Source organism: Molothrus aeneus, chromosome 1 (genome assembly GCF_037042795.1).
Source record: "Molothrus aeneus isolate 106 chromosome 1, BPBGC_Maene_1.0, whole genome shotgun sequence".
Classification (NCBI taxonomy): domain Eukaryota; kingdom Metazoa; phylum Chordata; class Aves; order Passeriformes; family Icteridae; genus Molothrus; species Molothrus aeneus.
In genome coordinates this window covers 67,309,848-67,322,100 of record NC_089646.1, presented here as the reverse complement: position 1 = coordinate 67,322,100, position 12,253 = coordinate 67,309,848, and the positions used below count along the sequence as shown (strand labels likewise).

At 40.6% G+C, this 12,253-nt stretch overlaps 1 protein-coding gene across 3 annotated transcripts in view; it reads left to right on the top strand.

Moving 5' to 3' along the window:
- DSP (desmoplakin) overlaps nt 1-12,253 on the top strand; it is a 39,204-nt gene that overhangs the window by 18,911 nt on the left and 8,040 nt on the right. For all 3 annotated transcript variants that reach the window (XM_066545326.1, XM_066545316.1, XM_066545310.1), the window contains exons 9-22: nt 108-203; nt 433-558; nt 1,319-1,471; nt 2,508-2,662; nt 3,061-3,187; nt 3,724-3,928; nt 4,438-4,655; nt 5,397-5,563; nt 5,919-6,057; nt 8,054-8,247; nt 9,109-9,271; nt 9,878-9,961; nt 10,863-10,970; nt 11,609-11,707. In XM_066545326.1, coding sequence (XP_066401423.1) covers nt 108-203; nt 433-558; nt 1,319-1,471; nt 2,508-2,662; nt 3,061-3,187; nt 3,724-3,928; nt 4,438-4,655; nt 5,397-5,563; nt 5,919-6,057; nt 8,054-8,247; nt 9,109-9,271; nt 9,878-9,961; nt 10,863-10,970; nt 11,609-11,707 — 2,034 coding nt within the window. The remainder of the gene's footprint in view (nt 1-107; nt 204-432; nt 559-1,318; nt 1,472-2,507; nt 2,663-3,060; nt 3,188-3,723; nt 3,929-4,437; nt 4,656-5,396; nt 5,564-5,918; nt 6,058-8,053; nt 8,248-9,108; nt 9,272-9,877; nt 9,962-10,862; nt 10,971-11,608; nt 11,708-12,253) is intronic.

The window sequence follows — 12,253 nt, the reverse complement described above, 5'->3', positions numbered from 1 at the left end:
ATTTTTCATTTGCATTTGTGTGGAGCACAGATAATTTTGCTTGAGTCTAGGTGTGGGAGAGAGATCAGTGTGGTGGCCTGACTTGTGTGTATTACTGTTTTTCTTAGGCTTACATGGATACATTGCAAACTCAGTGGAGCTGGATTCTTCAGATCACCAAATGTATTGATGTTCATCTGAAGGAGAATGCGGCTTACTTTCAGGTGAGCTGTGATGTGGAGAATTCACACTTTTTTTAAAAAAGCATGAATCCCATCAAAGATATATTTATTGTGCACACATATATTTACTATAGTACACTATTGCACAATGTTGTAAATGCTACCATTGTGCCAGAGGTGAACTGGGATTTCTCATTAAAGGAGTCCATCAATTTTTAGCAGACATTTTTAAGAGCTACACACAGCCAAATTCACAACTTTTCTCCTGTAGTTCTTTGAAGAGGCCCAAGCCACGGAGTGCTACCTGAAAAACTTACAAGACTCTATCAGAAAGAAGTTCATCTGTGATAAGAGCATGTCACTGCAGACTCTGCTGGAGCAGATCAAAGAGCTGGAGGTACTGTCATACTTACCTGACAGGTTATGTTCTGCTTTTCTGGGAAACCAGCTGCCCTCTTTAGATAACAAATGTAAACCCAAGTGCACTGCAATATTTGAATACAGTACTGTATGAACTTGACACCACTATATTTTTAAGTCTGGAATGAGTCCAACAAATCCCCAATTTTCTGACATGCTAACAAATGAAAAAAAAAAAAAGAAATACTTTTATTCTTATGTGGTAGAATAGATTTTGCCTCAAAGGATAAAGACATTTGATAAATGATTCATCATGTCACTCTGTCACTGCAGTCTCTTTGAAAGAAGTCAGCTTTTTTAGCTCTTATCACGAGTTAAGCACTACAGTCCCAAATTGGAGAAAAAATGGTCAGTGGTGTAAAAGGCCAATTGATGAAGTCAGGTTTGAAAGTGTAATTGTTGCCTTTTTTTGTTAGCATTCATTTTGTTAGATTCTTTCAATTTATGCCTGTGTTTCCTAAACACCACTTTAACCAGTTTGAAGATCTGTATGAAAAACCTGTTATGCAAATTTTGCAAACTTTGCATCTTTCCAGAGATGCAAAGATACTTAGATGTTTCTCAGCTCTTTTTAAAACTGCAGTTTTACACTGTAGGCCAAAGACTCATCCCATTGGAGCTAAAGTAAGTTTTGCCTACTGTAAGTTCCAGATGTATCCCTCTCTTAAATAGAACAGCGGGAACTAGATGCCTTTTCTTTTTAGAATAAATTTGTAACATATGATTAATCTTTGCAGAATGAACGAGAGAGAATTCTTGAATACAAGAGGCAAGTGCAGAGTTTGGTGAATAAATCCAGGAAGATTGTGCAGCTGAAGCCACGTAACCCAGACTATCGAAGTAACAAGCCCATTATCCTCAAGGCTCTGTGTGACTACAAACAGGATCTGGTATTGTATTCCTTTTTGGCTGTGAATGAACACTGTGTAAGCTAGAACATTGCAAATTACTTAGTAAGCAGACCATTGAGCTGATAGGTGTAACCCTTTTATATGCTTTTGGTCAGCTTGAATTTCTTTGACAGAAGAAGCTCTGATTTCTTGCCACTATGAATAAACAAGTAGGTTTTTATTAGTTAATAAAGTTAGCCAAAATTACTATTATAAATCTCTTAAATAGCATTAATACTCATATTTGAAATTAGAACATAAAAGTCTTATTGCTGATAAGACTGAAATTGTTGTACGATGCCTCTGTGCATCCACACCTTTCTTTTTGGTGATTGCTCACTTTTCCAGTGCCTCTCTGGATTCTTAGGTGAACAATTCATCTAACAAAAGTGAGGAATATGCAGTTATTCATTATTATTCCCATTTTTTTTTCTGGATAGGCTATGAAATTAATTATGGTTTTTCTTCCTCCTCAGTACTGAGGCTGCTTGGGTTTATTTCTGTTTTTTTTTTTCTTAATAATAAATGTAGATGTGCTTTCTGCTTATGTGCTTCTTCCTGCACCACGGCCACACCTGTGGCTGCCCGGTGTCAGGATTTCTGGCAGTTGGAGCTGGTGAATCTGGCTCTGCCACACTCACTCCCAGTCCCTTTGCAAATATGGATGCAGCACTAAATGTCTTCATGCCTTCAGCTCACTGGCTGAAAGCCACTCATGGTTGTGTAGCTTACCAGGCCATGTGTCCACATTCAGTCTTTGTCAGGGCAAGCCCCAGGTCTGATGATCTGGCAGACTTGTGTTCTCTGGCTCACTCTTGGGCTTTTTTGGGCTTTCTTCACATGGAAACCAGATTCAGGGTGAAGGGGTTGATCTGTACTAATCTTTTGCTCCAATATGAATCTGAGATACACACCCAGACCTGGCAGCTGGGAAGCGCTCCTGCTTCTGTGATCTAGGTGCACCTCCCTTGTCTGTCTCTCCTGGAAGCCCCACCTTAGTTAGCTAATGAGAAACCCTCTTCTGCATCCCTTGCAGAAAACGGTGCGCAAAGGAGATGAGTGCATCCTGAAGGACAACAATGAGCGCAGCAAGTGGCTGGTGACCGGCCCCGGAGGAGTGGACATGCTGGTGCCATCTGTCAGCCTTATCATCCCACCCCCCAATCCATTGGCAGTGGATCTGGCTACCAAGTGAGTTGCTGCCTCAGTTTGGACGCTTGCCTCTGGGGTTAGCGTTCACTCAAAATAGCAACCAGTCACAAAATAAGTTCTGTGGCTTGCTCAGAGTGCACTGCCCCTGCCCCTAAAGGTGGGGGGATTAAGGACTAGACCCTTGACTTGAGGAAACTCACTGCAGTGAAACTTGCTGAGATCTATGTTGGGGCCTAGAAACGTTTAAAAGTTAATGTCTACACGGTTTTTCTCATATGTACTAATGAAAGTCATGTATAATTAATTTCCAAGATTTTTTCAAGTAGAGAAGGAGCCGTAACATGCTCCGCATCTGGTTGTTGTTTCTTGGGATATTTTGTATCTGTGCTACAAGGACAGATGCATTTTGATCATGCGTTTTTTTTTCTTCATGCTAGAATTGAGCAATACTATGAAGCTATTTTAGCTTTGTGGAACCAGCTGTATATCAACATGAAGAGCCTGGTGTCCTGGCATTACTGCATGATTGACATTGAGAAAATCAGAGCCATGACTATTGCCAAGGTAAGACACCAGCTGGCCTTGCCTGCAGACCAGAGACATCCATGACCTGATGTCTGCTGTCCCAAGCAGACGCTTCAGTATCCTGTACAGATGTACGTTCTACAAAACCACCTTCCTTTTCTGGTTCTACAAAACCACAGGCCTTCCTTTTGCTAGGTTGCGCAAAAACTCTCACATATGGGAGTTGTAATTTTATTGAAGGAGAAACAGATAAGCAGGAAGATTAGCTAAGGGAATTTATTACATACTTGCTGTATTAGCTCCCACTGTACAGGGGCATGGATAAACAGAATAAGAGGTAGAATTTCAAACTGCTCTTAAGGTGTGAAATGATGGTAAGAAGGATAGGTTCACTCAGCTGGTACTCTTAGCATCATACTTTTAGAGGTAGCTTAGTGAGGAATTATTCTAAAGTGTGATTACTTTGGTTTTTTTATAGATTTATTAGTTTGTTCCTTAATGATTAACTAGTCGTAAAACTTCCCCAATTGCTTTTTTCCCCTTTTATTTCAAAATTCCCTTCTTCCTTATTTCAGCTGAAAACAATGCGTAAGGAAGACTACCAAAAAATAATAACTGACCTGGAGATCCATTATCAAGAATTCCTCAGAAACAGCCAAGGCTCAGAGATGTTTGGTGATGAAGACAAACGAAAGATCCAGACTCAGTTCACTGATGCTCAGAAGCACTACCAAACCTTGATCATACAACTGCCTAATCAAGCACGACCACCACAAACAGGTTTGTTGTCGTCCTGACTTTAGTAGAGTTTCGATTGCTGGGCTTGCTTTGTTCCAGAGATGGCCAGTTCTGCATTCTTTTATGTGAAAATGTTCTTTTCAATATACGAATAGGAATATGTTCAAGAACTGTTCTGCTGTCTCCCAACATAACAAAATTGGCCATGTACAGGCGAGTGCATGGCTCCTTCCTTTGATGGGAGTCTGGGAATAGTGCTCTAAAATTCATGGAACCTGCTGGGAGAATGAGAGGAATTTAGTCCATCTGATACATTTTCTATTATTAGGAAGCTAAATCTGACTGCTGCATTTTAGGAAGCAAATTTATATTTTTATGAAGGAGAGATTTCATTCTCTGAAACAGCTGCCTAAGGCCCGGATCTTCCACCTGTTCTCAGTTCTACAGGTCAACTCAGTGCTTGGGTCACTTGGGCACTGCCTTGGCTTTGTACATGTTCCTGCTCAGCTCTCTGGCAGTTGATGCTTACCCAGTTCTTTTTACCATTTCAGTGGTCCCAACTGAGTGCTGTCCCGTGGGGTCCTCAAACACCATAATCGTTAATGAGAGAAACCGAGAGTATGAGAAGCAGGAGGCCTGGCTGCTGATGGAGCTTCAGAAACTTCGGCGTCAGATTGAAGCTGCTGAGATTCAGATGGTTCAAAGAGCTCCTCTTGGAGTGGATCAAGGGGCTATGCACGATTTTTCAGCCAGAATAAAGGACTTAGAGGTAACCATGGATGTTTGTCTTTATGCATCTCAAGCTCTGTATGACTCTACACTGCAGTTCTGTTTATGATCAGCATAAGATCACACATCCTGTGCAAATAATCTCAGATGGAGGCTAACCATAATGATTTGGATTAGAATTTACCTTCCAAGTAGAAAAAGTTGACCCTTGAGTTTTAGAAATCAACTTCTGCCAGGCAAGGAATACAGAAAGACTGTAGGTCAGGTCACTGTGAGTTCGTGTTAAGCCTGATCCAAAGTAAAGCACCATTAAAATCCTTTACCAAGGACTTCACGTAACCACCTACCTGTAAAGTGCTGTCTGTGGGATACAGACTGGATACACGAGACTTACTATCCCTCTCCTCGCTCTTTAGATTTGTAGGAAACCATGGAGGGAAGATTGGTACAAAAAGGTAACAGGTTTGGCATATGAGAAATTCCCATGGGGCAATGAGGTTGCAAAGGTCTCAAGAGCAGAAGGACCTTGGCATGTCAGAGCTGAGTTTTGGAGTGTAGATTCTCAAAAAGACATATGACCTATTGTGGACAAAAAGGAAACTGCTCAGTAGTGTTTGCCTTGAAGAAAGCAAGCTCAGCCACTTCTTCAGTCCTCAGTCAAGCTGGTTATGTATAAAGAGCAGGCTGCTTGGATAAGGAGACCAATTCCATGTGAATATAGAATAGAATGAACATTCAGCCAACCAAAAATGCGTAAACCAGTCATTCTCTTTTTCTTTAGGGTGTGCAGAACGACTCTCAAATAATGGCTGAAACCCTCAATAAGCATAAGGACTTGCTGCCTAACTTCAGAGGCTGTGAGAAGTATGTGTACTTGCAATCAGAGATAAATGCCCTCTTTCAAAAACTGGAAAATATTAATGGTGTTTCTGCTGGCTACTTAGACAGGTAAGTAAATTGGGGGTTTTGCAATAAATATTCACTCTCTCCCATAATTCATAGTCCAGAAAAAAGTTGCCTTTTGTAACCACCAGTGTAAAATTACACCTTTTTCTCTGCAAATTGTGTACATGTTGATAGAAACAGACACATGAATTTCTTCTCTTTTCTGGAGCATTTTAAAAAAGAAGGTGAGAAGCATGGGTATCACAGAAATTTCTTGTTTACCTGTTCTCTTTAGCCAATCATCTGCATTAATTAAAAATATCACTGTTCCTTCCTTAGTCCTTATATATAATGGATTAGTCCTTAGTCCTTCCTTAGTCTTCCTTATAATGGATTTGCCTTGTATCATTTATTTTAGCTTGAATGCACTGAGGTGTCTGCTCCAGGTTATTCTGCAAACAGAAGATGTGATCAGAGTTTTTGAAGTCAGGCTGTCTGAAGAGGAGACTGTTCCTTTGGATCTTGATAAAGTGGAGGCTTATCGGGCTTGTCTGAAGGTGAGGGGCCAAAACCCAATGACACACCAAAACAAAATTTGTACCTGCCAGCACTGATCTATTGATCTGGGGGAAACCTTTCCAAAACCACAGGAGACAGAAATGCTGATCCTATTGTATTTTATGTATAGACATAAAATGTTTTGTAAATCAGGCACATTCTTGCTAGCTGGTCCAGGGAGGGGATTTTCCTGCTCTGGGGCTCTGCACTGGTGCAGCCTCCCCTTGAGTTTTGGGTGCCACAAGATAAAAAAGATATAAAGTTATTAGATAGCATCCAAAGGAGGGTTGTGAGATTGGTGAAGGGCTTTGAGGAAGCTGTATGAGGAGTGGCTGAGGTCACTTGGTCAGTTCAGCCTGGAAAAGAAAAGACTGAGGGGAGAGCTCGTTGCAGTTACAGCTCCTTCAAAAGGGGAAGAGGAGGAGCAGACTTTGATCTCTTCTCTGTAGTGACCAGTGGCAGGACCCAAGGGAACAGGAAGGAGCTGTGTCAGGGGAAGTTTAGGTTGGATATGAGGAAAAGGTTCTTCATCCGGAAGTGGGCTGGGCACTGGAACAGGCTCCCCAGGGAAGTGGGCACAGCACCAAGCCTGAGAGAGTTAAAGAAGCGTTTGGACAACACTCTCAGGCATGTAGCGTGACTCTTGGGGTGTCCTGTGCAAGGCCAGGAGTTAGATTCAATGATCCTTGTGGGTCATCTCCAACTCAGGAAACTGTGATTCTATGAAATTATTGGAAGTAACATACAGGTTATTACTTCTTTCACCCCCTGGTTGTTGCTGCCCCCAGAGCAAGGGCAGCTGCTTGGAAGGTTTCTGTAGCTCTCATTTGACATGACAAAAAGGTAACTGGGTTGTGCTCCATTTGCACCACCTACACACTTTTTTCCCTACTAAAGGTAAGAACAGAAAATAATGAAAGAGTTCTCCCAAATGCATTCAGCGCACAAAAGGACCAGCAGATAAAGGCGGATAAAAGACTGGATCTGCAAGACAACTTTGTGCTCAGCAAAGCAGTTATTTCCCTTTTCCCCTTGTACAGGCTGAATACTTTTCACTCAAAGATTTGACATAGACTCTGTAGCAAAACCAGAACACTCAATAACACTCAAATTAACTTGCTACACCTAGAGGACAACAAGGGCAATTAACAAGCCTATATGCAAGAAAGGAGATACTGCCTTCAAATCTACATTCACTAGTGATAAACACAGATAATAGTGTACGGAAATGGGTTACAGAGACCTTCCACGCAGCTGGGAGTTGTTCTTAGCCAGAGTAAATTTGTAAATTTGAGCTACACAAAAAAAAAAAAAAAACCCAACCAAAAAAGCTTGAGCATATCACTGAAGGCTGTAGCCATCCCTGTGACTGGGGGCTGCAAGGAAGACAACTGCCTGTGCTGTATATGCCATTTGGTGATGCCCACGGTATGCCCACACAGCAGATATGTGTACCCAAACAAGTGTGTGTGTGTGTGTGTGTGTGTGTGTGTGTGTGAAGAAACATCTCCATGGAGGATGTTTATAAAATAAAACAACAACAAAAAAATGTGCAGATTTTTAGGTGTTTAAAAACTGGATATGTCACTCCTGAGACTTGATTCCACAGCTGTTGCAAGTGCAGGAATCTTTTATACTTCAGTGAAATTTTCTAGTCAGTTGTTTCTAGGAACAAGCAAGGCTCTTGTTCTGCTCTGGTAACTGCTCTGCAGAGTTCTGAGAAACTGAAATGTTGTCTTCAGAATACAATAGCAGAGGGCTTTGGTTTAGCAAATTATTTAGTCTAACTTTAAATACATTTTTAAGCTGAGCTGTTTATCAAAATAGGTGTTTCACTTTAAATAGTTTAAGTCCAGCTGACATCACTATACATACCTTACTGACTTAAAAACCACATCTTTAGATCCCAACATACCGTGCATGCTGTTAAATTGGTTAAGTATTAGTATCTTCTCAAGAATAAATTAAATGACAATATTTTGGTTTTTTCTCCAGAAAATGAAAGCAGACCTAAATATGAAGAAATCATTACTGAACACCTTGGAAAATGAGCTGCAGAGAACACTTCAGATTCACTCACAGTCTTGCCAGTCATACACCCTGTATGACATGGACATTGGAAAGTACTGTGACAAAGTTACCCAGTTAATAGACCGCTGGCAGAGGGCTGATAAGCAGATAGATAACAGGTTTGTTCATGTTTTCAGAGTGTTTTCCTTATTGCTGTTGCTACCAAGATCATCTTAGCAGTGAATTCTAAAAGACCTGATGTGCACTAATCTTTGCTTCCAAAGGACAAATGGTGACTTCAGGGCAATAAGACTTGAGCTATTGTGAATAGGTTGAACATACTTCAAAAGGAATTGTGTAAGACCAAGCAGAAAAATGTAGTTAGCCATGCAAATGTCTAACCTATATGCTAAAGAGTTGTTCCAATTTTTTTTTTTTAATTCTTGCTAATGTTCTTGGATTAAGTACTTCCAGTCAACATTTTCCCCCTCAAAAAAGCAACCATGCTTATTCCTCAACACCCTATACTTTAGGGTTAAAAAAGTAACACTAAGAATTAAGTAACAAAATTGAACCTTGAATCTGAATCATGAACAGAAGGCATATTCTGATTGTTTGAGGGGGAGAGGTGGAAGTTGAGGTATGGCTTGTTTTATTTTGATTTATTTTGTTTTTATCTGAGGACAAAATGTAGTCCTAACTGGTTGCTGGTTCTTCAGTGAAAATTGAGAACAAGAGTACTGAAGTCAGCAAACTTGATTTTTATCACTGCAAGTTTTATTTATTCCTCACTTTGACAGGAAGGCCGAACCTCTGTGTATGACAGAGTTACTCAAAAGTGAGGTATTAAAACCCCATATTGGGTGACTAATAACCAGTACAATTCTCATTTATTTTAAAATTTTTGTTCAGAATCTCCTTTTCAGAGCTTCCCATAGTTTTATGTAAGTTTATTTGTGTCTTATTTCTGAAAACTGTGCAAAGAGAGAGAAAGAGAATGCACTTTCCATTTTGACAGGTTTTTCCCTTTTTTTCCCTAGGTCATGGGATTTAGAAAGGCAGATCAAACAGCTGAAAACCTACCGAGATCTCTACCAGGCTCTTAGCAAGTGGATCTGTGATGCCAAGCGCCGTCAGGATGCTATTGAGTCCATGAAGCTGTGTGATTCCAACACTATAATGAGATACCTACATGATCAGAAGGTATGCAGCACCTGAATGAGTTGTCTTCAGCTATTTGGATTTAAATTGTTTTGCTATACAGAAAATATCAATATCAACACAGTCTGCAATACAGTGGCCTGTTTTGAATTATAAAGTATGCAAGCTACCAAAAAACACCACATATGTAGAAGGCAAGAGGGAGGAAATATTATTGTCCTCATTACTTTCTGTCAGCACTGCAACAGATTATGAACAAGACTGCGTTTGGCTCCTACACATTCACTGACACTTTTACACATCAGCTTTGAATTAATTCAAGGGACCATAAGATGGTGCAACTTATGGGACAAATTACAGCACAAAAATAAAAAATCAAGTAAATACATCTAAGCTAAAGTCAAGGAACTCTGCCTTCCCAGCTCTGGGGGTTTTTCAGTTGCTGAGTGTTCTCTCTGAGAAAAACCTTCTCATGCCCAAAGAGCTTGCTGTTGTAAAAACTGCCCAGGTACAGGTCATTTCAGGCCTCAGCCTCCAGGGCTGCAGTAGTCTCCTGCTGCAGGTGCTTTCTGATGGAGGCAGCGTGTACAGGAGGAAATACTGGTAAATCTTGCAGGAGTGTTTCATGGCTCACTTTTCTCTTGGCAGAACTTGCACAGTGAAATCTGTGGGAAGCGAGACAAAGTCGAGGAGCTTCTCAAGCATGCAGATCAGTGCTCAGCTGCAATTAAGGTACTTGGATCTCAGCATTTTTGTGGGGTGTGGTTTTTCATGGTCAGGCACATCCCATTGTCTCTGCTCTGCTGACGGGTGAAAAGTCAACTCCCTGATGTGTGTGTACAGAAATTGCTGGGGTGAAGTACGAGTACAAAACACAATGAAAGCAATTTGTGTACTTGCCACCTGAAGACTATGGGATCATGCAGTAGATACCAGTGAGAGCTTCTCTTCAGGTGAATCAAAGCCTCCTTCTAGCCAGACCAAACCTTCCAGTTCACATGTTAAAAAACATAAAGAAGTCAAGAACAGATTGGTGCTTTACAAATTTGGTCTGATTAGGATCTGATCTAGGAGGCAAGACAAATGCAGATTAGCAGGAGGAATGGTGTGCAATAGCCATGAAAATCAATAACATACAGAGGGAATGGTTTTGTGGTTCTTGCATTTTATGTCATCCTTATATCTGTGCTTTCTCCAGCTCAATCTTACTCTCTGTGACAAAGGTTTTGCTATATATGTGACATGGCATATGTGATACAAAAGAGATTGTTATTTCTGATGATGTTTTCGTGGATAATAGTACTTAGACCAGTTACTCCCGTGAATCTTTTTCAGTTCCGTGTAGCCCTCAACTTACAGAAACACTTGTCTTCTTGTTTTTGTAAAATGTTTTTCCTCTTTTTCCCTTCTCTTTCTCCTCCATGCATCTCCACAGGGGTACTTGAACTGATGAGCTTCTGTTTATGACAGAGGATCATATCTACATGGTCAGAAATATAAACAAGGGGGAATGTAGCTTTTCATTAAGGAAACAAAAGCAAAAATCCCCCAAAACTTGCATTTTCTGAAATAGTTTCACAGATAATTCTTTGGCAGTTTCTAAACGGGTCTTGCTTATTGTCTTGTTTTTCAGGATTATGAACTACAGGTTGCTTCCTATAGTTCGGGATTAGAAACATTGCTCAACATACCTATCAAGAAGAGTGTGGTTCAGTCTCCGGCAGTCCTAATCCTACAAGAGGTACCTTTCTTTCCTCCCTTTTAATCTTCTGAATGCATTTGTTTGTCTGTGTGAGCCCCTGTGAGTCATACCCAGCTGTGTTCTAACACTTAGCACTGTCACTGGTAATGTGCGCTAAGCACGTAAGCAAAAAGAATTAGTGCAGAATAGTCATTGTGCTGTAAAATCAGACCTGGGCTTGTTCAGACATTAGATTAGCCCTCAGGAATTTATCTCATTCCTATGCACTGTCCACTGCATACATACTGTGAGAAAGGTAGATTCTTGCCCCAAGTGGTTTAGTCACTTTCAGCCAGGGAATTAACTGCTATTAAAAATTTATCTTGGATTACTTGTGACTGTCAGACAGGAAGAGCGGGATGAACCAGGGGATGAAGGCTTGAATTTAATATCACATCAGCAGTGGGGGGCAAAAAATCCTGGAAAAACCAAAAAAGATGTGGATTTTTTGTAAGGAAGAATTCACACTTTTGGAGTCCTCAGAATGTCATGTGAATTTGTGAGGACGAGAATCTGCTTTTTACTTTGTCGAGTGATGTGTTTGCTCAAGTAGATTGGAATCCTTTAAATGGTCTGGACATAAGTATTTTCATGTCTAACTCTAGTACAAACTGCTAACAATTCTGTTTCTTTTCAAGGCTAATGAGGCTCAGTCCCGCTATATAGAGCTTCTTACAAGATCAGGAGATTATTACAGATTCTTGAGTGAAATGTTAAAGAGCATGGAGGATCTGAAGGTATTCTAAGTCTTTTATTTTCTCTAGCTTTCATTTTTACCACAGATTAGAAAGCTATCACTGATCAGAGGCAGAAATACAGTATAAAACAGCTCACAAAACTGTATCCAGAACTCAGAGGTGTCCTACAAAGGAGTCATACCAGCAGAGTCATGCATCTTTTGTGAAAGAGTACAGTGTTTTACGAGGGGACCTCCAAGGTGATGTGTGAAGTGAGGTAGAGAACTGGTCTCCTTGGTAAAGAAGGAGGTGCTCATCAAGGCACATGAGCAATCCTTCTCTGCCCATCCCAGCCTTGACTTCAATGACAGCACAGATACCTCAGTGCTGAAAACTTGCTCCTCATGGTTGAGGGCACCTCATTTTAGACCATATTCTAAAGTGTTTTGAAAGAAGCAACTTCTGATTTGATACTTCAGTGAAACAGAGATGCCCATTAAAGAAGTTGCATATATGGAATGTGATTTTCACCTGTTTGAAAAGGGGGAAGGTTCTAAAGGTGACTGTTCCATACTTTCCTGGTGAACTTCTGCTAGACCACATTTT